The following is a 26,574-nucleotide window of genomic DNA, read 5'->3' as shown; positions in this document are numbered from 1 at the left end:
ACAGTATCCAAACAAAGACGACAGGGGCAAGAAAGGGCAAGAAAGGGGAGCACTGGAACTGCTGAGCAGTGCTGACAGATCCAAGAGAGAAATAGTCTGAGGTCAGAATGTCCCATATGCATCATTGCTTTTATGACTGCCAAAACCACTGACAGCATCTCTTCCCTCTGACCAACTCTACAGCCCTCTATCCCTCCATCACCCCAACCTCCCATGCCTCTGTCCTTTTGTCCCTCTCACTGCTGAGCATGCATTGATTCAAGGTGGAAAATCTGCGTTGAGATGTGAGAGGAGAATCGTGGTGTTCATGGTTATGGTTGACATGGCAACAGACACACAAAAAATGTTGCCCGTAATCACAGGTCAAAGTGGAAAGTGAGAGCATGTATGTGTTTTATGTCTCAACCTCAGGTGTAAAAGTGCAGTTGAGGTTGCGCAGGGTCGTGTTTGGTATTCCACACAATTGTGTTTAACAGCTCTGTAACAGGCCAATAAACACAGCACTGGAAGCAGTTAGTGTGTGCGACAATGTCCCCCTCCCACGAGCTGAGGGCCAGGCCAAGTTCATGTATGTTTGTGTGTGTGAGAGAGAGACTTGCACAATGTCCTGTGACAGGAGGAAACTGACAGGAATACCAGGCTGACCTAAAACTCATTATGTTCCGTCACATGCTTGGGTGGCAGCGGGCCACATTTTCACTACTCACCAGCCAGTCACAAGGCTCGGCAAACTAAATTATATTTTTATCCTAAATAGGATAGTGGAAATTTATTTTCTGTTAGTGTAGACCCGTGGAAAGGCGGTGTTTCCAAATGCAGCTAAAGGAAAATTCTGAAATGAATTTAAAAATAGAAATGGGCACAAATAATATGTGAAAGCCAGAGGCATAATTGCAGTGTGGAATATCTGTTACACAACTTTACCCTACTGGGTTTAAGGGTAATGTGGAATAAAACTGCAGCAAAAACAAGACAGATAGCCCCTGGAAATGACTCGGGCACAACAAATAATAAAGTGTATGACCTATGCTTCAACAGCCATGTAGTTTATACATTTATTTCTCATTATTACATGGATAAATAGGGCTGACGGTGTTTGAAAGAGATTAAAATTCAGATTCATATTCAAGTTGGGCCAAAGTTCAGAATGGCAGATGGTTTCATACAATATCTGTATTATTATAGAAGATTCAGTGGGGAAAAGCGAAATCAAAGATGCATAATTATCCGTTCCTTTTGTCCAATGACATCATGTCCTGTCAAAGTGAAACAAAATCTTTCAACATAACAAATGGAGTTAACGCTCAGCAACCTGGGACCATACTTTAGTTACCTACTGCCTCCAATAACAGATTCAGTCAGGGAAATAACACTGACGGACAATTTGAGTATCTGTGTGTGCGTGTTCAGGGGCCACGGATCACATGGATCACTTGCAACACATTCATAAACTTTTTTTTATTAATGTGAAAAAAACACTTTTCAATTTCGACCAGGAAATCTCAGTTAAACAAGAAACGAGACTGAAGCCAATCAACTCCTTATGAGGCTGCACGTGCAGGGATTTTACTGTGAAAACATGCTCAAATGACACACTTAAACATTTGCAGAAGCATACACTGTGTGCTTGCATGTTCTCTTGCAAAACTGAACACGTACACAATCATAGATCACATCCCCCCTGCTAGCTGCAGACAGCAGTTACTTAAAAAGAAAAGATTCATAATGAAAAGCGGTTTAAGAGAAAAAAAATGCCAGAAATAAAAAATAATTCACAACAGCAGTCAGCTCAAGGTGTTTGATTTTTGTAAGGTTTAGACCTTGCAATATTAAAGTGAAACCCCCAACAATCAAACCTACAAGGAAAAACTTGGTGGGGTGCAATGAACACGAAAAGACTGCTGGCACAAGCAGGAAAATAATAGAGAAAATGAGAACACAGAGAGACCACAAACAGGACATGCCCCAAACTGGGAGCTGGTTCGAGAGGAGAGGGGCCTGTTAGCTACAGCGAATGCCTCCCATTCTACTTCTGGAATCTCCAAGCAAGCCTGCTTATGAGAGGGAAGTGCTCTACTGGGATAAGATTATACTCTGAAGTTGTCAGGATGGACCCGGTCATCAGTTGAGCTCTGGTCTCAATAGGGAGCCAATGAAAAGATGATATTTCTGTTCAGTTCACCAGAATGGCTGCTGCTCCTTGCAAGCTTGCCCTGATGGTAAATTCTCCACAAAAAATAGTGCATAAGATTGCCTCTTTGTATATACGTACACCAGCGCAGACACTGCTTTGTGAATCTGACACAGAGAAAAAGACTGCATTTGTTACTTGTGCTCACACAGATGAATTTGTCTCATGTCTCAGCACATCTCTGATATGCAACAAAATTCGCTCTCTGCCATTCAGTAATGAGACTGAGTGGGTTGACAGGGAACAAAGCTAGCTGAAAATAATGTGGGGACGTGTCATCTTGAATGATCTTCATGAAACTAGCAGTTAAAGGTTGTTCAAGTCTCAGTATGGATGCCAACAAACAAGATTCAGTAAAAAAGCCCCGGAGAGTTTGAATCTTTGAGTGACAGCCTGGTTATTTATTAGGTGACCAGCGCTTATCCATAGATTTAGGTACTGAGCCCTTCCTCTCAGCCCTCTAAATGAGCAAGGATCTGCTTACACTTTGATCTACAATACACAACCATAATTAAATGTAGGTTCTGGGCTGGGAGGCCACATGCAGTCAAGAGTAAATACTACTAGAAAAAAGACAAAAAGCTAAAAACATAAAAAAAAGGGGGAAGTATATCCATTTTGAGGTTATTTTGATTAAATTTTAAGATGCCCAAATACATTTTTCCCTTTGTTTCTTTTCTCTGGCACCAGATCACAGAGTTCTAAAAATGGGGTCTTCTTCGTGGGTTGTGTGTTTGTGTGTGTCAAGCTCTGCTCAGTTTTATTCCCGATCACTTCTCCGCACCATCAGATAGGGTTCAGAATACAGCCACATGTGCCGACCCTGTTTCAAATCTTTTGGTCTTAATACCCCTGAAAAGCATCCCTGACTTCATGCTCTTCTGAGCAGCAGTGGGAGTGCATGATCTGTCTTGTGTCGTACTTCTCCCTTGAGTCTTTGTGAGGATGGTTTATCTGGTTCCAGCAGAGCAGGTTCTAATAGAGAGGAAGCTGAGGGCCAAACACACTCAAGCTTTAAAAGGCTGAGGCCATGTGGAAATGGCCTATATAACCACAGGAGGCTCTTAGGATCTGCCGGGCCTCGCCAGTAAATGACAGAACAGTGAGTTAGATTGAGGACAGCCCGTCTACTCTTAAGACCAACTTAGAAGTGCAGCAGACAGTATATTACTCACCAATAATCATTCATAGACACAGCTTTATGTTTCAATCATAAACTGACAGATTATAGGAACGAGAGATCGGCCTTGTCCAAAAGAGGGATTCAAAATTTTAGCACTCATGACAAAACAAAGCAAAAATACACTGCTACTGTTTACCCTCAGTATTTAAAAATGGAGATATGATGTTAGAAAACTGAACTGCTCCATTGTATGAATGGGTTAGCTGTCTGAATCACATATGAATCTGAATCTTTACACATATGCAGCACAGCAGTCATGCAACAGAGTACTTGCAAGAACTACAAGCAATTTCTGTCACCCTCACCTAACTCGACCCAGGCAATGAAATACGTGTGATATCAGTCCTGCGGCGCTGTACAAATCCACTCTTAGGCTTATTGTTTTCATATCACTGTAGGGAAGAGAAACTTGGATGCCCTAACTCTGTACAGACCTTAGCAGAGCACAGACTTTGGAGGTCAAGATCACCCCTCTGTAGAGAGACCCACAACATGTGAAGGCCGCACGCGCACACACTTGCACATTTAAACACGTACGTACAGACAGATTTTTCCCTCTATTTTTCTACACACAATAATAAAGCCACGACACACAGGAAATCACCCAGAGATAGAGGAGAGGAAATTAGAAACACCCTCTCAGCATCCCCAATGAAAACATTTGCAACTCTGGAGCAGAAAAATCTCAGTGGAAGGATCGGCAGCAAACGGAAAACACATCCCTTTGTTTTAAAAACCTGATACCTCTCCAAATGTAATCTTCCTGTGCCTGCACCAGACGGGACACTGTGTTTCCTAAGTGGCCGGTCAGATGAACAGAAGGTCCTCAGAGCACAGAGCCCACTACCCCACCCACCCACTCTTAACCTTCTGCTCCCCTTCCTTCTTCACATCTTCCTGCATTTTCTGTTTGCTATAAACCACAACAAACAAACAAAACAAAACCCCAAAACAATAGTCAAAAAGTGGGTGTTATAATACAAACTGTATCGTTAACATTTTAACACGATTAATGTGTGTACCTGAAGATTCCACTACGCAGATGTATCTTGCGGTACATGGATAGAGATAGAAGTTTTAGTTGGAAACCTCAGAGAGCAGATTTATTTCCTGATCTTCTTGAGAAAAACATTTAAGCATGATTCCTTTTGACACCAGATAGGCTGTGTCTCACCCACATGCCACCACAAGCAATAAGATCGTGGGCTGGCACCGCACAACGGGCTAGGCAGCCAGCCATCTATGTGGCCCTGCATTCCTCTCTTCCAACACTGCTTACAGAAGCTGACAAGCTCTGGAGGTCTCCCTGGCCGAGGTGGAAATCTGCAAAAATAAACGCTTTAGGTGACATGAAGGCTTTGTTTGTTTCTGCTAGCCCAGCTGTTTGTGTTAGCGCGGTGGGTTAATTGCGACTTTGATCGCTGCGTTTATTGATCCAACAGTGGCCTTAGGAGCGCGGCTGGCCTGGCTCGCCTCACCTACTCCCACCCATAATCTCAAACAATCACCCCTCCACCTCATCAGCATGGTGAGCCAGTACAGATGGGGCTGAACATGGTTCTCCATTGGCAGAATGCTAGCAGTTTGCATGGAGCTACAAACAGTCCATCTACCTGCAGAAAGCATCTGTTGCCAGATGGAGGCAGTGTCCAAAGTATGTGGTAGAACCGGCCTGCATGTACTGCATGGACCCAGTAGGTTAAAAACCATTTTCTGCAGTGAAATACCGACACAAAAGGACAACTGTGGTACCTCCAAAAAAGCATAAGTGGGACCCTGTCAAATTAAGTCTGAATACATCGCTGATGTTTGGCTGAGCAGCACCAAGGATGGGCCAGATTATTCTAGGTGAGAGAGACTGCCTAAAGGTTAGATTATAAGTGATGCAAGATTCATGGAATAACTGACAGCTTAGAGCAAAGTCCTCAGATATAAACATGGGTTGACTAAAGTTTGGCCAAAAGCAAGCTTGGCTTGGTTTATCTATAGTGGTGATGGTGTGGCCAGACAATTTTGCCTTTGGCTAACTGAAGAGAGTCAAGGTGGTTGTGATAATGTTATGCAGTATGTAATACAGGCCAAGTTGGATCAAATGGTGATGGACTGCAGATGAAAAGAGGATTCAAGGGCTAACTGGCAGATTTTCACCACTACTGATTTATACAGTGTGACCCAGTGAAGCAGGCCAAACCGGGCTGTTCTAAACCCCAACTGATCTGATTCGACCTGTGTTTGGCACGGCTTCTTTCATTGTCCTAAGACAAAGGGTGGATGTGTGCTCCATCAATTTAACCCGATTCCCGTCCAAACTAGCTTTCCAAGACACATTCAGAAGATCAGGGCATAAACTGCACATCATTTTTCTATGACAATTTTGAAACATCCCAATTCTGTCAGCAATTGCAGCTCCTGTGGCAAATCTGTACTCGCTGTAGTGTATCAGGAGGGTTTTTTCAATCAAAATCAGTTCCAAGTCTCTAAACTGCTGAGATTCAAGAGGCTAAAAACACAGGAGAATCTCAGTAAGCGCTTTTCCAGTACAGTCCGGTGAGAGGGTCAAATATGTGAGTGCGTCTATAATGGCTCTGAGGTCATTAGTGTATTGACACAGCGGCAGATGATGGAATGGGATTCTGGCCACACATGCACATTAACACACACTCGTCAAGATGTGAACGTGTGCATACATACACCCACGCACAGTGTTCTCACTGGGTAAACAGCCAATGACATCTACTTTTGCATTGTGGGCTCTTGATTTAGATCAGGCGATACTTTCTTTTTGTATTTCTTACATATTCACTAACTACCTCACCCTGTGCCGCTTTCCGTCCTTCCCTCGTTCTTTATTCTTTTGCTGTCATCTTCAAATCGCTGAACAGTCTTGTGGAGACTTAATGTTAGAAGAGACCCCTTCTGTCCTTAGCATTAACCTCCCTCTCTGTTTGCACTCAGCCAATCAGCACTTAAACAATCAGGAACTGGAAGCAATTATAGCAGGCTATTCATTTTCATATGCTGTTCATATGCTGAAACACACCAATTCATTTTCTATTACATCGCGGACTCTCATATGTAAAATATGTGTACCTCATTTATAATGTGTGCATGTATTATTTAAATGCTAATAAATGTGAAATATATTATTTGACATATTATCATATTGTTTGACACCAAATACTCTAAGGAGTGTGTGGGTAGGTTTCGTGTGTGAGGTGATAACGGGTTAGTTAAATTGTTTCTTTTTTGCTTTGTTTTTTTAAGCACATCCGTTTTAAACAATCTCATTGCAAAATTATAACATTTATTTTTTTGCACTCAGATTTATCATGCTAAATGTTAGTATATGGATTTAGACTTACTGTATAATAGAAGCCTGAATTATTTTTTAGTATGCCATATCTACCAAATTGCTTATGATTAAGATGAGCCAGCATCTCTCAGGATTTGTAAGATGACTGTCAAGTTTAAAAGCTAACAATTTATCTCCCCAATACTGAAAGAAACATGGTGTTTAAAGTGGCCCAAAATTAAAGCTGTAATTACAAATCACTTGGAAATTGTGGGTTCTGACAGACAGGGAGGATGAGGTGTTGAATGGAAGGATGATAGGATGAAGGGAGGGGGGCAGAGGATGAAGTAATGTGCCTGCACAAAGCACTCAATCCGGGGGTCAGATCCTGTTCATGGAAACCATCTGGCCAGCTTGATCTGAGCCACACCAAATCCAGTGCACATGATTCTCCTTTCTGTATATCTCTCACTTTCCTCCTGCCTTCAACCTCAGCTTCTTCCCATTTTTATCCAGTATTCTTCCCAGCTTCCTACACCTCCCTCTCCTTTCCACCGCTTTACCTTTTTTACCCCACTGCTTTTTTCCCTCTTTTTCTTTCTCAAAAAGTATCCTACTCATTAATGCATGGCAGCTGCAGGGAGCAGTGTTACTTCATTTTTCCATGGCAACGGTCTCTCTGTTTCAGCAGATCCCATTTCAGTTTTGGTAACAACGTGCTCTGTTGCCAGTGCTGAACACATTCATGTGTTAAATAGAAGGAATCATTTTAAAATTCCTGAAATAGAATCACCATCCTGATCACTTGCAATTATTATCAGAGCCAAAAAAGAACATGGGTGTCCTCAGGAGAATAGGGTGGAGAAAAGGAGATGGCTGGATGAAAAGTGCTACGGCTGAGCAGTGGGGGAGAAGAGTAGAAAACAAGAGGGAGAGTAAACAGAGCTCGGGAGATGTGGTAAATAGCAATGACCAGAAGCACAAGAAGAAAGAAAAGCTGTGGGTGAAAGCTCCAAGGATGAGTGCAGGAGCCACTCGTAGACATTTCACGTTGCTCCAGCCTACGTAACATTTACAACAGCGCCCAATGTCAAATGACTATTTAAAAAAATAATAGAAAAACATATTACATTACCAAAAAACAAAGCATGCACAATTAGGGTGATGTGCGCTGGACAGAACACTCTGAGTCCATCATGCATGTTGCAGTGGACACTGGCTCTGTTGCTCTAAGCGAGTGAAAGACTGAGACCTCTGTTCATCCAAGAAGTAATTAGCATAGGTAATGTGTAAACTCCATTTGTCTACGAGCCAGCAAGCTTTTCTGTTTTCAATATCAGCTGCCTGACTTTGTCACGGACAGTCTCTTTACTTTTTTGATGGCGCTTTAATTATTTATGAATAATGACTTGGATATTTTCATTGTATGTGTCATCTATTATTCCTAAACAGGTAAGACTCTTACAAACTGAGATAGCTAGGACTGCACATAATTTAAATCGAAGAGATATCACAGGTTAGAGTGTGGCAATATGAGGGCTCGGATTCAGATAAGCTGTGTTTAGGAATGTATGTTAACATAGTTTGTTGGTCCTATTAAAAAAGGCAAATATGGTGAAAAGAGTGACTTTAGAGCATAATGATTGATTAATAATGATTAATTACTGTACTGATGGCATCGCCAGACATTTTCACTTTATGCATCAATATTTTTGAATCTCATTCCTATTAAAATGAAAACACTTCCAGTCAGTCGCTGTGCATTTGTAAGATGAAAAATAATGCCACAGCAACAAAGCATCATCACCACATTTCAGACAAGTGCTATGGATTAAAAAAAAAAGAGAGAGTGGTTTACACTATCACTAGCTATCACATCTTTATGTTCTGTTTAAACAGTCTTAAGTGGTCTCAGAAGCTAAGGAATAATAAATACTTTGGTAACTTTGTATCCCCCAGTCTCATTAACCCAACCTTTTTTCTGTCCTTCCTGCTCCTCTCTCTTCTGTAAAAGTCAGAAAGAAAGCCCTGCATGTTAAATTGGGCACATGTGCAGCAGAAGTGTGAGCCATTAGGTATTCTGTTTACACCACACTAAAATAAATGGAGTGGTTCAAGTTTGGGGATATCCAAGACCTGGGGTACCAGCTGTTGGGGTTTTCGGTTTGGTTCGCTTCCACTCCCATGTCAACAGGACAGAGTGTTTCCTAATTACTGCTGCAGTATGTGGTGTGGTCCCAGTCACACAGCCGAAGGGGACAGAGGAAAGTGGAGGCAATGACGGGCTCAGCAAACTATTAGTGGGTTGAGTTAACTCTTGTGAAAGTACTGTAAACAGCTCAATGTACTGACATGGGACGCCGGTTCTGGAGAATTATTTCAATTCACATGCTCTCTTTCTGTCTGAATGACATCAGATTGTGTGGTCCAAGCAATAGGAATTAAAATAATTTGAGAAGGGTTGTTTCATTTATGCCTCAATAGTTATTGTTTACATGCTCATAGAAACTCACCTTAAAGCCCTACTCAATTTAAGGAATGATTCAGCTGTGACTAAACCCTGAAACTAAATAGCCACATTGCCCACAATGAATAAGCCCACTGACAGAAAACCCTGCTGCACCTGTGATGACTTACATGCACTCACAACAGTATAACTATTACTACACGCAAAAATTGAATCTTGTTCATTTATGATGCCCGTTGTGACATATGACATATGCTTGCTGACAGTTAAATGTAACCATAACTTTGAGAGCTAGTAAGAGGAAACACTAATCTTTTAACAGTAATGTAGCTGCAATACTTGAAATTAGTTATTGTTGTTTTCTGTGGTTGGCTTAATACCCTAATAATTGACGAACAAACAAAAAGAAAACACAAGATTAAAACTTTGGACACATGTGGCCAGCATTTTCGGAGTAATACTCGCACACTGTAGTTAATCTGCCAAAACTGAGCCTAACACATTACTGAACTGAAAGATATCCATATGTACCATGCAGTAATGTACCCCGCATGATTACTATGCGCAGGGAAGCCCATATGTGCACACACCATGATGTCCAGCTCTTGCATCAAGAGGAGGCCTGCTAGAGAGTTGTCAGCACTTCCTGATGTGCTTCAGATGGGGCTGGTTGTGATGTGGTCTCTACTAACTAGTCCAGTCAAGATGCAGCGAACAGACAATCGATGAGAGCATTTAACTTCCCAGTTAGACACTTAGACAGACAGGAACATCCAAGACAGCCAGCAGGCCAAACGGAAACTCGGCTTGCCACAATGGGACATGAGACACTGTATATGCATCTGTATGTAAAAGAGGGTAATCAGTTAACAACTAACAGAAGTCCCTGGATGCCATATGGCTTCACAACAGAGAGCACAAAGCTGGGCTGGGATGAGCTAAATTTTAATATATTATACCATAGAAATAGGAGAGAAATAGGTGGTCAGGGAAAAGCATTGCTGGTCCCAGAAGGCGTACAAACTTTTATCCGGGTACGCGTTCGTACGCTTGATCCTTTGGAATGTGAAGACCAAACGTAACACTGAGTGACTAAAAAACTGTAAATAATCTTAATGGACAAGATCAATGAACTTTCATCCAAGCTCAGTGGAGTAGTAGAAATGTCTTATATACCTGTTCCAGTACATAAAGACAGTTTGGTACCTGCAGAGTGAGCCGTTTAACAGCATCCCAGGCGTGGGCGATGAGCTCCTTCATTTGTTCCTCTGAGGTCGTCCATGACTCCGCAGCTGTGGTGTCAGGCATCACCCTCATTGGGATGGACAGTGGACGTGATTCTGGGAAAGAAAAAACTGATAGGCATGACATTGTAATGAAGCTTTTAAACAATCAGCGCCATCATTTCTCATAGTGTGTACTTGTACTGCTGATAGACTTGCTGAATCATTTAGCTGACTCCTGAAGGAACCGCTACCACAGAAGTGAAGCGGCACCTTGTAAAGTCTTAAATAAAAACTGGGTTTTATTTATTAACATGAGAAAATTTTGCCCTGCATTTATCCTTTATTTCACTCTCTTCATAATTCACTGTTATTTTCATTTACTGTAAAGTATCATGTTATATGATGTTTAACTGACACTTCATTGAGATGATGTAATGTTGGCACTCAGGTTTCTTGTCTCCTACAGCAGGAGAGGGAACTATGAAACTGAGAGAGTACGCACGCACGCACACACACACGGGGACACACACACACCCACACACACACGAGAACACACGCACACAAACTTCTAGACATGACATGTTCTGGTGTGCCTGCTGTGGTCCAGACGAGGGCTGATTGTCTGTGCTGACACTCATGGCAACAGTCAAGCACAAAAATCACACAGTAATAAGCATATTCAATTATCCATTCTACTAACTATATGAACTAAAGCACACCTTCACTGTAAGAGAACCAGTTATCGATAAGAAGACGACAGGAAGCTTGAGACAGAGTGTGAGAAATATACATAGATACGGTGAACGAGACAAAGGCATGAGGGCATTCTAGCAGGTTAACCCGAGGTCTGTGGATGTTAAAGCCATCAGGGCGTCAGAGGTTAGGGAAGGGGGGGTGGGGGGTCTCTCTAAAGACACATTAAGACATATTCCATGATTTAAAGGTCTGCCTTGCTCAGCAGCCCTATCCCACAGTTTTCAAGAAACAGCAGTGATGTCACAGCTAGTGTGCCCTCAGACATCATGTTCCCAGATATCTCCAAATGCGTTGGCATGGCAATAACAGCATGTTGGTGGGGAAAATGACAAAAAAGGTGGTTAACTAACCATTGACCCACATACCTTGATCCACTTTTATTGTTCAAGGTATGTGTGCATATCACTGGGAGACTTGGGCCACAGTTATATGGATGTGATGTGTATGGTGTCGTGTGTTGTGTGTGTGTTTGGTGTCTGTGTGTGTGTGTGTGTGTGTGTGTGTATGTATGTATGTATGTATGTATGTATGTGTGTGTGTCGAGCACATGTGCACAAGTGGAAGAAAACAAAACTGATAATGGGTCTGGACTCTTGAACAGTATTTTCTCACACTCAGGCTGCCTCTGGCACTTGGGGACTATGAAATGGACTTTTTGTCATGATTCCTACAATCAGTGTTGCACTTGACATTATTTTTACATTTGGCAATTTCCAGTCTACCTTCCTCACTCTTATTCGTCAGTTTTTTTTCTATCCTTGTAATGCTTCCAGTGTTGTCCTACTAGATGCCCACAAAGTGAAAGATGGCAAAAATTGACTTTGACAGGTCAGATTGTGTTTCATGGGCTGACTTTTCATTGAGTAATATGAATAGAGTGCTGCATAAACTGCTGTGATATCATTGAGTTGTCAATAGAGTTTTATTGTGAAGGGCTGTGCATACGTTGGAGTTTTCCTGTTACATGGCATTAGAAAAGTATCTCATACTTTGCAGGGGATCGATGTAGACAAGACAGGGGTGTGTAGCTACCACTGTAAGTCATGCAGCTGTCTAGACTAAGGAGACATTACCCTAAGAACTGGGTTTTCCCTGTCTATGTACATGTATGTGTGCAAGTTTCTTCCAATTTTGGTTAGTGCTCTGGCTATCTCACGGTATACATCCTATACTATCTAAACAACATTTTACCACATTAGAAAATACAATAAAAGCATATACCACAAACACAAGCACATATAAACACACACAATCTTGACAAACATAAAAACCGTACACTGAAATAGAACCCATAAAGAGCTCACACCCTCACGAATCATCACTCATGAAATGTTAAAGTAAATACAGGCCACCCTTCTGAGCTCCAAAAACAGAAACTCATACACAGTTGTACCATCTCCTTCCAATTTACAAAAATAAGAGAAAGTTACTTGAGGGTGGAGCGGACCTTGCATGACAAGAAACTGAGGACTAGCTAACTGTAAGCATGTCTGCAGAGGAGCTTATGAGACAATGAAACACAGCATGCAAGATAAACCTGCATAATTAATTCCATAATGCACACACACACACACACACACACACAAAATGTATGTCACTACAGATTCCAAAAATCTGTGAATAAAGGCAGCCATGAGCATCATCTGGACTCTTCTGACTTAAATCAATAATACTCAAAAATATTATTCTGAGTCATTGTTCTCAACGAGCCCATCATTTCTTAAAATTATTCCTTTTTTGGCAAAGAGATTCATCGGGCTTTCTCCTTGCTAACTTTGCCGTGAGAAAGCCCGATGAATGAGTGGATTTCTGATCATCTATTTTTGAAAGCCTTTTTTTTGTCGTTTTTACTTTGGGGGTAGGCCAGACAGTGAATGTTCTTCCCCAGAGTGAGTCTGTTAGCCCAATCAGAAAGTGTGCTGAAGTGCAGCATAGGCAGTAACAATGGATGAAGCCTTGTGCTTGGTTTTAAATACCATTCCAGGTCTCTGTTTGTTAATCCTAGGGTCATTATTTGGAATGAAACTGCCATATCTTGTTATAGTGACTTGGCGCCTGCCATTCCTGCAGGGAGGGGATTGAGAGAGAGCGAGAGAAAGAGAGAGAGAGAGAGAGAGAGAGCGGCAAGCCTAAATTCAAATGAAGGAGAAACATGACAGGAGAGCCCAAACCTCTTAAACCTGCCCAGGCCTAACAAGTCCTAGGAGTCCCTTTAAAGTGGGGTTATTCCCCCTGCCTCGTGCCATCTCAGCCATGTCCTCATTTTCACCCTCTCTTAGGCCATTAGGCTAATATGTTATTGGCCATACTCTGGCCATACACCCTCTCTCTTACCTTCTCTCCTTTGTTTCATTCTCTCTCCAACCACTCCCTCTTGTCTCTCTCTCTCAACTGGTTTGTGGAGCTGCCAGTCCAGTCCCTTATAAACATTCTAGTGTTCTGATGGTGGTTATTCATCCTCTTTAACGGTTCCGTTAAATCTCACAGCAAATGGAAGGCGACTGTCTTTGCAGCCCACGGCTGCAGTGTCAAATGCTCAGGGAAAAAGAAAAGACCAGAACCCCGTTACAGTACTTTGACTTCAGGGCGAGAAACAAATCAGCGTTGCCTCACATCACGATGCAGGTCGCAACACTGCCACGGCACAGTAACGTAGCTGTAAAATGTGTGAGGGTGTGTGGTGTGGTGAGTGTAAATCGCACATCATTCAAACGTGTGATTCGCAGTCGCAACTGAACGCGTGTTTAAATGCACACAAAGGCACTGGCACACCCACAGTCACACAGAAACACTAACATCATATCAGTGCCAGTGAACTTTCCACTACACATTTAACAGACTTCACAACAACGAAGGCGCAAAAAGCATCCATATCTTTCCCGGGTGGTTGAGTAACTCAACCATAAAAACAGCCTCATTGCGGGATCCCGGCATTTCCTCACGCCGCCTGCTATCTTTCTGGTATGTTCCCTATTACAAATGGTTTACAGTGAGTTGAAGTGTTGTATATTCTGCTACAGCTGCGTGCAGAGGCAGCAATAGGGCTCTTTAATAAACCTGCCCGCCTATTTGTTTTGGATGCAAGTCAGTGTTTATTTAAATATTTACGTGACTCCATTCGTTACAGCATTATTGAAAAAGCGCTGCTGTGGCCAGGCTCACTTGAAGGGGTGAGGAATGTGTAAGTGGTGGCAAGAAGACACAAAAAAAATCACCCTTTTATTTCTACACATACTCCTCTAACACTACAAACTGCATGGTTGCGCTTTCTTCCAGATGTGCTTTAAGAAGACCTCTAACAGGAGGAAAACTCTGGCAACATGTAAAGCAAAAACAGAATAACAAATTTCGCTACATAAGTGATAATGACACAGTAATGCAAACCAATTTTCACTTTATTCGGTAAAAAGAGCTGAAGACTTGTGCCAGACCGACCATGATAAAAGCACATAAAGAATTGCAACAGCACATGTTCTCTCGGTGACATCAGGAACCCTTGAAACATCTCATGTAAAAAGCAAAACAACCCATCTCAGCTCAGTGCCCAACCTCCTCCCATTCCTCTCTCATCCTCTGTCACTAAACCCCCTCTAGCCCCTCAACTAATCCACACTACATCTGATGAAACACAGCTCAACCCCAACTTCCCTCTTCGCTCCTCTCACTTCAACCTCAGGTCCCACGGCCAACATCCACAGTGCATAATACCCTTATCATTCATGAAAGCAGCAAAGGGATACATAAGGACACATATATTCCCCACAGACCATTCTGTCTGTCATGGAAGCTGGGGAGAGGCTTGTATGGGCTCATCAGTGTGTGGAGGCAAAAGACGTTCCAGAGTCCCCTCAAGACTTCGACCATTCTTCTAAGAGAGGTGGGGGTTTCTATCTCATTATTCCTCCTCCTTCTTGTTTTCTTTCCCCACTCCAACCATCATTACCTTGATAAATTATTGACTTTACGAGAAAAATTAAACTATATAAATAACTCCACAATGAAAATATTATCCCCTTCTGAAAAGCAAACAGCAGCCAATAAAAACCCGCCTGACTTCCATCAGGCTACTTGGGCTTGGATTATAGTAATGTATGACTGCGTAGTTCTGCCTGAAGTCTTCGCATCAGTTTCCTCTCGCTCTTATAGATTTGTGTATGCATGTGTATATTAGTTTCTCTCTAAAATATATTCATATACGTCTTTCCATAATATATATTTCTAAGCCATGTGTCTTTACAAAGTTCCGAACCTCCCTTTTTGTCGATGCTCTACGGTTGAGATCACAGAAAAGCCATCAGTGCTAGAATGTTTTTGTGAGCAGCACAACCCTGACCATAACCTGATATTTGTCCTACCTTGCAGATTAACAGCAAGTGCAAATGTTTCCCTTTGGTCTTCTTTTTTTTGTCCTTCCAGTAAACAAGAAAATTACATTTAATCCCATCATGCAGACCACAAGCAGACAGGAACAAAGACAACAGTTCTCATTCCAACCTTTAGGAAGCACAGCCAGATAGGAAAGGTTTCTCAGCAAATGAAGTATGTTCTCAGAGTGCCAACAGCTAATTTTAGGATTGAAGCAAAAAAAGCCGGTGAGATCATTACTCTGGTAGATGTTAGAGAACAATAAGAAGCTCGGGACTTGGGAGGCTCATGATCAGAAACACGGTGCTGCTGCCAACAAGAACATTCATTAGGGACAAATAAAGAAAATACTTAGAGGCTAGTTTTATGTGAACCAATTTGTGGCGTAATTGTGCGGGCAGACAGAAATCGACCTCAAACTGTGGAGAAATGACTTGTTTTCAAAATCGTCTTTCCACGGCCTTTCTTGTCGGCTAATCGCACAAAAACAACTGTTAACACTTCTGTGATGATGTTACTAAGCAACATTCAAACAAACCTGTGATGTGAATTGACCAGAATATTTTGTTGGGCCATATAATGTAACCAGTAACAAAATGAAACAAAAAAAAACAAAAAAACGTGCTGACTGACAGAAAAGCCAACCATATAACTGTAAAAAACAAAACAACAACAACAAACAAACAGCCATTCATAAAGTTAAACTAGTTTAAAGTTTCATCGTATAAAGAGATTTTGAGACGATGTGATTTTCTTTCACCGAGACACAGGCTTTAAATCCAAGTCTCTGTCATCCACCAGAAGTGGCTTCAGTCCAACTGAGCCTGAACTGGTTGTGAAAGTCAGCGGTGTCTTATAACACGTGCCCTGTATATTTAACATGTGTAATGACCAAAACCAGAGAGGAAGAGAGAGCGGTTGAAATATTGTGTTGCCAGATAGAGCTGAGTGCCTATGGGTTATGAGTTTCAAGCCGGGCAGCCCCGGTCCCAGTATGATATCACCTTGCCCTCAGTGCTTCGGGGGAAATGATCTGCAGAGAACTGGTTCTGTGTGTCTCTGTACATTTGCCTACACATTAACAGGCACCTTCCAAAAGCCGGCAGGAAAGTCCCCCTTGATTACTATGAAACTGTAGCTAGGCTCAGTGTGGTAACAAAACAACATAACACTCTCTTTAAATCATAAAAGTGCCAGGCATGCATTCAAATAACCAATTGGAAGCAGGGACATCTAGCTAGTACAATTGTTCTGAGGAGGCTTTGAACTGCTAAAAGCTCTAAAAATGATTTTCTTTTAGTGGATTATGATTTATTCTTTTTAATTCCCTAAGGTGATTTTGTGGGAAAATCAATAGCTCCAGTGGAAAACTATGATAATCAATAGGCACAGACATAGACTCCACTTGCCAATTTATGATCAGGCGGAACAAAACAAGGCTCCATCTCAGTATTCCATATATCCAGCACTCTGGGTCATTTAATCCTGTGATAATATTTCAATCTAGCACACTTTTGACATGCAAGCTATTAGCTTATATCTTCAGAATGACCACTTGAACGCAAGGTTAGCACACACACCGTGGGCTTTCTAAGGTCTCAGAAAGGCAGCCCAGCAGGGGTTGGGAAGCACAATTTCACAGAAAATCTTCTTTGCATTACATTTGCAGCTTCTACAGATGCTTTCTGGAAACGAATCATCTTGTTTTTCCCACTGTGTTTCAATAAGGTTTAAAACAGCAGCGTCGAGGCACCTGGAGCTCAAGACTCGAGGGAAACCTGAAAGAAGTACCCAGGATTTAGCAGTACACATAAGATTCAAACACTCCCACTCGGAAAAAAACCTCACCCATCTTTCCTCTGTTTACCTAAACAAATGACCCTGAGTCCCCTGAGAAAATATATGCCAGCAACTAAATTGGACCTTGTCACATAGTCAGACATTTACTTGGAATCAGGTTGAAACAAGGACATCTGAACAATCAAGTAAAATGCCAAATGATAATTTAGTAAAAGGATGGAATTAAATGTCTGTCTGTTGTTTAAAAAAAAAAAAAAAAAAAGGGCGGGGGGGAACTTGGACCATTTCTATTCATTTCTTCTAAACGCTATTTCTCAGCACATTTATTAATTTGCCTGAAATCCTTGCTCTGTCGTAACTGATGAAATTAAGTTCAATCAATATCAATCAACAACAGTCATTTCTCTACAACTATATTCGAATCAGCTCTATCCTTCAGCAAATCATTATGGCTTATTGAGTCAATCCAAGCTAAACAGCTGGACTGGATGTCGTGGGGTAAACACGGAGCAATTACAAATACATTCTGAAAGAAAAAAAAAAATGCAACATTCAATAAGGCTGAATGGCTTTAGACATGAAATGCATCATGCTGACACGGAAAAGAAGACAGTTTTATGTGCAGCGTAAAGTCAACTTGGTATAAACACCGCACGCAAACATGCTAAACTAATAGGACTGAAGGACTAACCATGAACAGTGATTGTTTGTTTGTTTCTTTGCCTAAAAAACAAACAAATGTGAGAGCTAGACCAGAGGGAGCTGCTTAAATATCCCGGTCCTTCTTAGTGCTCTCCATGCATGGTAAAACAATTCATAAATCATCTTTAGAGAACCAAACTCCAACCACAACATGCTAGATGTCGACAGCTCTGATGGGGAAGAAGCCCTGGTAAGAAAGCTTTACGCAGAAAAATACAAACTACGGTTCATTTAGTTCAGCTGTGTACAGTTACAGGGTTAACGCACGTCAGTTCTATTTTGGGGTGGATTTTAACTAATGTCCCAACAAACAGGACTTTCCACAAGATTTCAGCATTAAAAAAACATTAGTCTAAGCAGGACTAAATATCAGTGCAGATCTGTTTACAGATCAGGTATCTGCAGCAGGTATTTACCCCATGATCATCAGCCGAAGGAATATTAGAAATTAACATCTCATTTATCAGCCCCCAAATGAATCCCAGGAACAACTAATCAAGAGAAACGAGGCAGAACAGTCTTAGTTTATGAACCTATGTGCATCAAGTTTCACCACAATCCAACAGGATGTCAGGAGTTCACATCTGTCTTTACGCGGCCATGACATCCAGTCATTTTTTTCTACATACACAGAAACAAAACTGTAAAATGTGGAAAGAAGGCATTATTGTGTAACTAGGTACAAGTGGAACTGGAGTCGTGGGATGAAATCAGCAGAGTACCTGCTGTGCTGTAAGTCTCCAGTGCTGAGCTGTGGTCTATCAAGATCTTATAACCGTAGGGAAGCGTATTATTTCACCATGATTGAAACCACAAGGGCGAAATGACTCGGCCATTTTCTTCTTCTGATTGGTTGCGGAAACAATTTGTAACTTTTCATTACATCTTCTCCTGTAACACCACAGCAATTTCCAGAAAAGATGCTATTCATTTGCTTACAAGCTCCACTCCAGCGTGGAGAACTGGAGCGGGGGCACCGAGGGGTACATTTTAATAAAATGCAGTATGAGCACCTGGTTACTAATGTCTTGTTTTCACTTCACAAGAGAAATATTTGGATAGGAAAGAGCATGAGTCTAAAAAGTATATGTTTGAATAACTAATGGAGCCCAACAATTAGATGCCATATACAAATGTTGTGTTTCTAACAGTAAACACACCCACATGCAGAATTTGTGGCCAGATTTCCAATCCACTTAACATTTCATAACAACCAAAATACTACGTGTGAAAGCATCAGCGTTTGAGTGTTGTCAGTTCTAAAATCTGGTCTTTTATCGACTATTTTCAAAAACCTGATGGTGGACGGGATGTCAAAAACAAGACAGAAAAGATGAACAAAGGAAAAACAATTACAAAAAAGAGAAAAAAACAGAAATAAAGTCACCCGGTGAAAAATAACTTCACAGACAGAAAAACAAAAACTTAGATAGAAAGAGAGAGGACCAGTCAAAAAGACAGAAAACACACTGACGGACAGTTTACTCCAGTCAGCGAGTGTTGCTGACAAACTACAGTCTGATGTTACTTAGTATGGAGTGTTGGAGCCAAGCTGATTATTTACTGACAATCCTCTAATGAGACAATATACTTTTGGAATGTGAGTAAGCAAAGATGCTTCTTTATGGAAAAGCCATTAGTCTAGTTTGCAAAAAACATGGACCAGAGGGGAAATCAGGAGGAAACGGCGGCATGACCTTTCAGCTGTGAGCTCTTTAAACAAGCTAGGAGACAACCCTCATGGCCTTTGTTTAAACTCTGAAATGTCAAAGGAGCATTTTTTTCTATCTAAACACTTGACATGGGAGAAAGTTATACACATCCAAAGCTTTTTGCAGCTACAGAGATGACTTCACCCAAAACAGAGACTTATCACTCCTGCTGGGAAAACGTTTCCCAGGGACTTAAAAAAAGAAAGAAAGAAAGAAAAACGTTGAACGACTTGCTTATTTCCCCTGACTCATCACTGTGATGCATTAGTAGAAAATGTTGCAGTGTTTAAAGGAGCCTAAACACAGTGAGAGTCAACAAAGTACAGACTATAAAGAGTTTTTCATATTAATTAGGACGGACGGACGGACAGATAGATATTAGTGGTGCAACAATACTCATATCGATATTGAACCGTTCGATACAGTGCTTTCGGTTCGGTACGCATATGTATCGAACAATACAAATTTTTTTATTTATTTTATCAACTTTTCTTCTGACGATGCTGTCTGTGTTGAGCGCTCAGTGGATCTGTGTTCGACTGATCTGCCTAGGCTGCACTGTCGAGTGCAGATCCACTGAACGCAGCGCAAGCTAGCAAGACAGAATCTAAGCTCGTTGCAACATAGCAAATTGAACCTCCCCCACCCTCATTCAGATCTGGTCTTTGGAACTGTCTTGGTTTTCATGTGAAGTATGACCCTGATGGTAAGCGCGTCATGGACAAAAGTAAAACAGTATGTTGGATGTGCCACGCAATGCTCAATTGGTGGGAACTACTGCATTAGCGCAGTTAGCTCGTTAACGTGTTGACGCTGTCCAGCCCCACGCACGGGGTGATCCGCGGTAACTTTGCCGCGTTATGGCGTTAACGTCATTTCAGATTAACGCTGACAGCACTAGTGGGAACACAATGAATATGACTGCACATTTACGCCGACATCATCCTAGTGCAAAGACAAGTGGAAGCAGACAAAAACAACAAGCACGCATGCTACAAACTTTACCCGAGTCATTTAGACAGCCGTTAGCACAGGATTCTCCTTATGGGGACCTGATATGTTTAATATGCTGCTGAGAATATAGCCCAGAAGAAGCGTATAGTATAGCTTTTATTTTGGAAAGAGACATTTCTCTGTAATAAACTCTCTTTTCCAAAGATGAGGGATTTCTCGATCAGATCTATTTATTTTTTATTATTTTGTTGTTTCAGCAACATTAAATTTAAAAACTGTTCTTTTGAGTTAAAATATATATTTATAATTTTAATAAATGACAAATTAAAAAAGCATGAACATTTTTTTTATTGAAAAAAATATCGAACCGTGACACCAAAGTATCGAACCGAACCGTGAATTTTGTGTATCGTTGCACCCCTAATAGATAGATAGATAGATAGATACTGGGGTGGCACACTAAAAACAGAATTTCCAGTTTTATTATGTTGTTGTTAAATATGTGTTACTTGAAAAATGGCAAAAAAGAAAACGAAAATTATTATATCCCTAGTTAATTTCCTGCTATTAAGGTTGATATTACTGAAAATAGGTACATATGAAAACCAAATAAAATATTAAAATCAATAATAATATGTTTAGTTCATGTTTCAACTCATTGTAGGGTGTCTTCCTCTGTCTTGTGCTCATGTTAATATAAAATTATTTAAAAAATGATAAAAACACCACTTGTTCAATAATAAACCCAGAAATAATAAACCCAGTAGGCATTTTCAAGAAAAGATTCATATTCCTTTCTGTCTGTCCCATCTATGCATCTTTTACCATAAAAGTTTCAGAGGTACCTGCTTAGGACAACAGCTTTATGGATAATGGAAGAATCATGCACACACACACACTCACACACTCACTCCTTGTGTGTGTGTGTGTGTGTGTGTGTGTGTGTGTGTGTGTGTGTGTAGACTTAAGGCATTCATTTGTGTGTACTGACAAATCCATGTACTCTGCAGACTTATGTATGTGCAGCAAATATGTTTTTTTCTGAAAAGGGGGTCCTGGAAAGTGGAAAACTGGCATAGAGGGAGGCTACACATAGCCAAGCCACTCATCTCTTCTGGGCATGAAGAGCTACAGTAGTACTACCAGAAGAGAAAAACAGAGGATGACATGTCTGGAGATGTGGTGTCCTGAGAAACGGGTTCACTCAGGTGTCAGCACATTGTAGCATGTTATGTAACAACATCGCAGCTTAAATTCAGTACATACAAACAACATTACTACTATTAATATACCAATGAGAAACAGCTAAATTAAAACACTGAATTTAGTGACATGTGGCATAGCCTGTTTCCGTTACGTGCATGACTTAAAGTCATGTATGATATGCATTTGCCAGTGCAATCATTCATTATATAAAAAAGCACATACTAGAATTGGTTAACCTACCTGTCACAGTCTTAGTTTTGACTGGGCTGCTGGCATAGTCTGAGGCCTGATTGGAAGATTGTTTGACCAGTGGTGTGCTCCCTACTGACACCTCGTCCTCTCTCCTCTTGGCCAAAGGAACTGCACCAGGATTCTGCAAGGACATCAAAGCATGAGCACCTATACGGCCATGGACAGGAAAATGCTGCGAATGTAAAGTACAAAGTTATTCACTTCTTGAAGGGAACAATTGAGACTGAGATTTAGTCAGATCTCAAGATCTCTGTTAATCAGGAGAAACAATAAATAATGCAACTAAAGACAGAGATACAGGCAGAGAGAGAAAAAGAAAAATGCAGTGGAACACAAAACCGGACTCCAAGACCAACAAGGACTAGTGACAGCTCCCTGCTTTTTTTAAGCAGTCTCCCATGCAGGCCAAACACACACGCTCAAACACTGCTGTCAGTGAGATGACTGAAAGACAGAGGAGTGGAAGGTTGTTCTGAAATAAGGAAACCCCATTAGCATCGGCCAGCAATACCAATCAGCTATGATGCAGCTGCACAAGGCCTCAGGCCAAACACGTACTGCAGCCTGTGTAAACATGCACGCACGCACGCACACACGCACACACACAGAGCTGCTTTTCATTCCATATCTCTTCACTGTGTCTCAAAGACACCCCCCATGCGCCTCCTCCACTGTTAATGCTAATCATTTCTTCAATACTCTCATTTGTCCTCTCATCAGCCTTACTTCCACTTTGGCTTTCTCTATGAAGTCAAAAGTTCTACTCGCACACCTGTCACACAAAATGAACTTCCTTCTCTCTTTGTCCATACCTCAAAATGCCCCCCTGCTAGTCCTGATTTCCTTATTTTCCAGCATTTCCTGTCATCTCGACCCAAACCAGTCAGTGTCCTTTCCACTGCCCTTCACATGCTGTTGACTGGCCTTCAGATACAGGCCTTGTCTAATCCAGCAAGGCCTTGAGAAGTGGCCCTGACAGGCAGCTGAGGTAGACATTCACAGAAACACACACACACTGGCTGCAGCATGTCTACATAGACACACACCAGCCCATGTTGTGTATCCTTCACATTGGCTGTAGTTCAACTCATAACATGTGTTTACCCCCTTACAGTAACAACCTCTAGCACAGGGAGCCGGTGCAGTTAACTTCTGCTCTTTGTTGAATACAGACATACATCTTTCAAAAACTGCAAGGGGCATAAAACAGAGCAACTCAATGGGGGGGGAAATAGCATAATATATTCATTGACAATATATATTTATGTGGCTTTATGGGGTGAAGCTGTGCTATATCCCAGGCTATCACACCAAGAATGTCTATAAGTGTGCATGAAATGTGTGCACAGAACATTCAATGTCCATAACCATCACTACGACCCCTGTCAAATAAACAGAGAGAGACTGGATGGAAGACAGGGAGCAGAACACATGGAAAAAGGTAGCTGGGAAAGAGAAGGCAAGTCTGAAGGAGGAAGAACTACAGACTTCAGTTCACTTCAGTCGATTAACTAAACTAAGTGTGTGAGTGCCAGCAGTTTACAAATGCACATTACAAATGCCTGTATAAACGTGGAGCTCCTTATGAGGATGGTAGTTTACTTACTTACTTTGGTTACAGTGACTGTAATCTGTGCAGAACTCAGATTACAATGGCACCAACTATGTATTTGTCCACCAAATGGACATAGAAATAACATTTCAAGATAAAGTAGAGCTACAAGTGGTGTTTGTAGCTGTTCACATTTTTGAGTAACAACCCCAATAATGCTCAGATTATGGCAGACAGATTCTATATCCTCTCCTGCCCAAGAATACCTCGGGATCCAACTCAAGGAGTTCCAAAACATTGCTGCTCTAATTATTTTATTATATCTTACTTAACTTTTATTTATACAGGTAGTCCAATTAAGATTCAATGTCTCATTTACAACAGAGACCTGTGTTTCCCAGCATTACTAGGCTGTGATCTTGTTGTGACTTCAGATAAGCAGCAGAAAATAGATGGCTAAACTGACATTAGGCCTGGAAGAGAAACTGACAGCCTGTCTGAGAAGAGATCAAGTACCTGTTGCTGTTGTCTGCTGCTCGCTCTGTGAGGTTGATACAAAAGCCATGTGCAGAAGATTGGGTCCACATTGATAGCTATTCCCTGGACACTGACCAGCAGGACTGCACCTGGAAAAAACACATACAGAATCAGAGTTTTAGTAATATAACACAGAAGACAAAGAAAATCAAACCAATGATAAATTGCTATGTTCCAAAAAAAATAAAATAAATGACAGCAAAGTATATCGTCTACATCTGTTTGCTTTTACAAAATGAAATTTGCTGGAGACCAGTTGTTTGACAGCACTCAAGCCATTTTTTGAAGATGTTTGACTTCAGCAATCAATATGACCTAGTCAACAGACTCCAGACTAATGTGGAGACTATGCGAACATGGACAAAGTTCTGATACTGCAAACTTCTGCAAAGTAAAAGGAATACTGATGTGCAATCAGTGTAAGATAATATAATCAGCAAGTTAAAGTGGCTTGAAGTGAATCTTCTCACATCGAGTGTCAGGTTCCTCCACTGATGTACATAATACAGTCCAAATGAACTGCTGGTGGGTATCGAGCCCGCTTGCTGCAGTGCAGCGAGGAGGACAGTTTGTTTCAATTGCGCTGTTCAAAGTGGTATCAAGCTAAGCCAAGAATAACATTTTCTTTTGATAAATTTCTATGAAACTCAAGACTTTCTCTGGGTTTTGGTTTACTCTTAAATAATAATCTTTACCAACAATAAGCGGACCCTGAGGTAATGCATTAGGATCCTATCAATAATGATTCCCATGCCGGCAGGATTAGCATAAGGTCTCTGGCGTGCCGTGAAACGTCCCAGCATGACGATGGGAGGATGTTTCAGCTCTAGAAGGACTTTCAGCAGTTTAAGAGAGCTTTGGACAAGACCCGAGTCTTCTGTTTCAGGCCCTGAGGCAAGGTTGCGTGTGTGTGTGTGTGTGTGTGTGTGTGTGTGTGTGTGTTTATATTTCACCTCCAACAAAGCTTGATTACCTGCTGCTTTGCCTAACATTTTAGTGTCTCCAAAGCATAACAAAGCTGAATTAGAACCACCCATTCCCCAGCATTTGTGTGCTCACACACACACACCAACACACACACACACACACACACAAACCACAACACACAAGCATGAACAAAGCTGAATTAGAACCACCCATTCCCCAGCATTTGTGTGCACACACACACACACACTTTTGTTACACTAACTTTGCAGCTTGGCAGAAACAACTCCCTCTTCCATTATTCCTGTGAACAATACAAATAAAACTGTTCTAATTTGCTGCACTTTTACAACATTTAGTGATTTATAGCCTGTGAACTTGTGTATGTGTGCGTGTGTTTGCAGTGCAAAGTAAAAGTGCATGAGAGCAATGTGAAATGTCTTTGTGTTCATACTGTCAAATATGTGGCCGTGTGTGTATGCAAGGTGTGAAAGCTTTAAAACGTACATCCACAATATAGTATTTTATAGTGTATGCACAAGTCAATACTAGGCTTTGTGCGTATAATTATTATTCACTGGGTGCAATTTTATTCCTCAACCATGATTTATTACTAGTATACAATCCTTTCTGGGCAAAGGGGAAACATTCTCCTTGGATAAAGTCAAACTGACTCAGAGTTCTTCCTCTATTGCTTCATCTATGCATCCATCTTCCATCAACTCCATCCCAGTGTTTTCACTGTTTCCTCACCCACCTCTCTCCCCCTCCTGATGAGGAATCATAACCTCAGTCCTGTGGCTTGAACTTCTATACCACACTGTGGCTTCTTAATAGGCTCTGGCTGTGGCTGTAGTTCTGGGGCCCAACTTCAAGTGGTTTTGCTGCAGCTCAGAACAGCATGAGCTGTATAGGACCCAGAAGGCTGGGAGCGAGATGAATAGTGAAGATGTACTTAAGACCCTAAATCATGGTCTATAAGATGGACTAGCACATTTAGCTGAAATCATTCATGACTGCATACGTCATCTAACACAGCAGATTAATTATGTCTGTAACATTAAAAGGATAAATTAAAAAAAAAACTGCACCCATAGATTCATTTTAAAGCGATCACTTGACACAACTGAATTTTCATAAAAATGCCTGTGAGCCAGAGGAACCAGGATTTCACCCAATGCCAGATTCAGTAGAAAAAGCAGAAATAAACACAAATAAGTTTTCGTTACTTATCAGATGAACTCAGTTGTCAGCTCCAGTTTTCCAGTTTGGCTGCTTAAATACCTGCTGTGAATTCCACAGCGTTTTCAGTGTTACGTCAGCAGCTGTAATCTTACTGTGGCTGTGCGTGATGTCTGCTTGGCATCTGTTCAGGACAGCCATGACCATGTCCATACATCACAGCACCACTCAAAAACCTCTCTTTTTAAGACTAACAGAGCAAACAATACTCCC

The 26,574-nt window shown here is 41.3% G+C and overlaps 1 protein-coding gene across 4 annotated transcripts in view; it reads right to left on the bottom strand.

Annotated features, from left to right (window-relative positions):
* Window positions 1–26,574, bottom strand: part of LOC102299397 (vacuolar protein sorting-associated protein 13B) — a 306,909-nt gene that overhangs the window by 159,831 nt on the left and 120,504 nt on the right. For all 4 annotated transcript variants that reach the window (XR_006054780.1, XM_014336114.2, XM_042224168.1 and 1 more), the window contains exons 20-22: window positions 24,175–24,284; window positions 22,095–22,227; window positions 10,340–10,473 (exon numbers count right to left, since the gene is read on the bottom strand). Coding sequence is in view for 3 of the 4 variants with exons in the window: in XM_014336114.2 (XP_014191600.1) it covers window positions 10,340–10,473; window positions 22,095–22,227; window positions 24,175–24,284 (377 nt within the window). In the remaining variant the exon portion in view is untranslated. The remainder of the gene's footprint in view (window positions 1–10,339; window positions 10,474–22,094; window positions 22,228–24,174; window positions 24,285–26,574) is intronic.

Source organism: Haplochromis burtoni, unplaced genomic scaffold (genome assembly GCF_018398535.1).
Source record: "Haplochromis burtoni strain Fernald_Lab_line unplaced genomic scaffold, NCSU_Asbu1 Contig_130, whole genome shotgun sequence".
Classification (NCBI taxonomy): domain Eukaryota; kingdom Metazoa; phylum Chordata; class Actinopteri; order Cichliformes; family Cichlidae; genus Haplochromis; species Haplochromis burtoni.
This window is presented reverse-complemented; position numbering and strand designations above follow the sequence as displayed.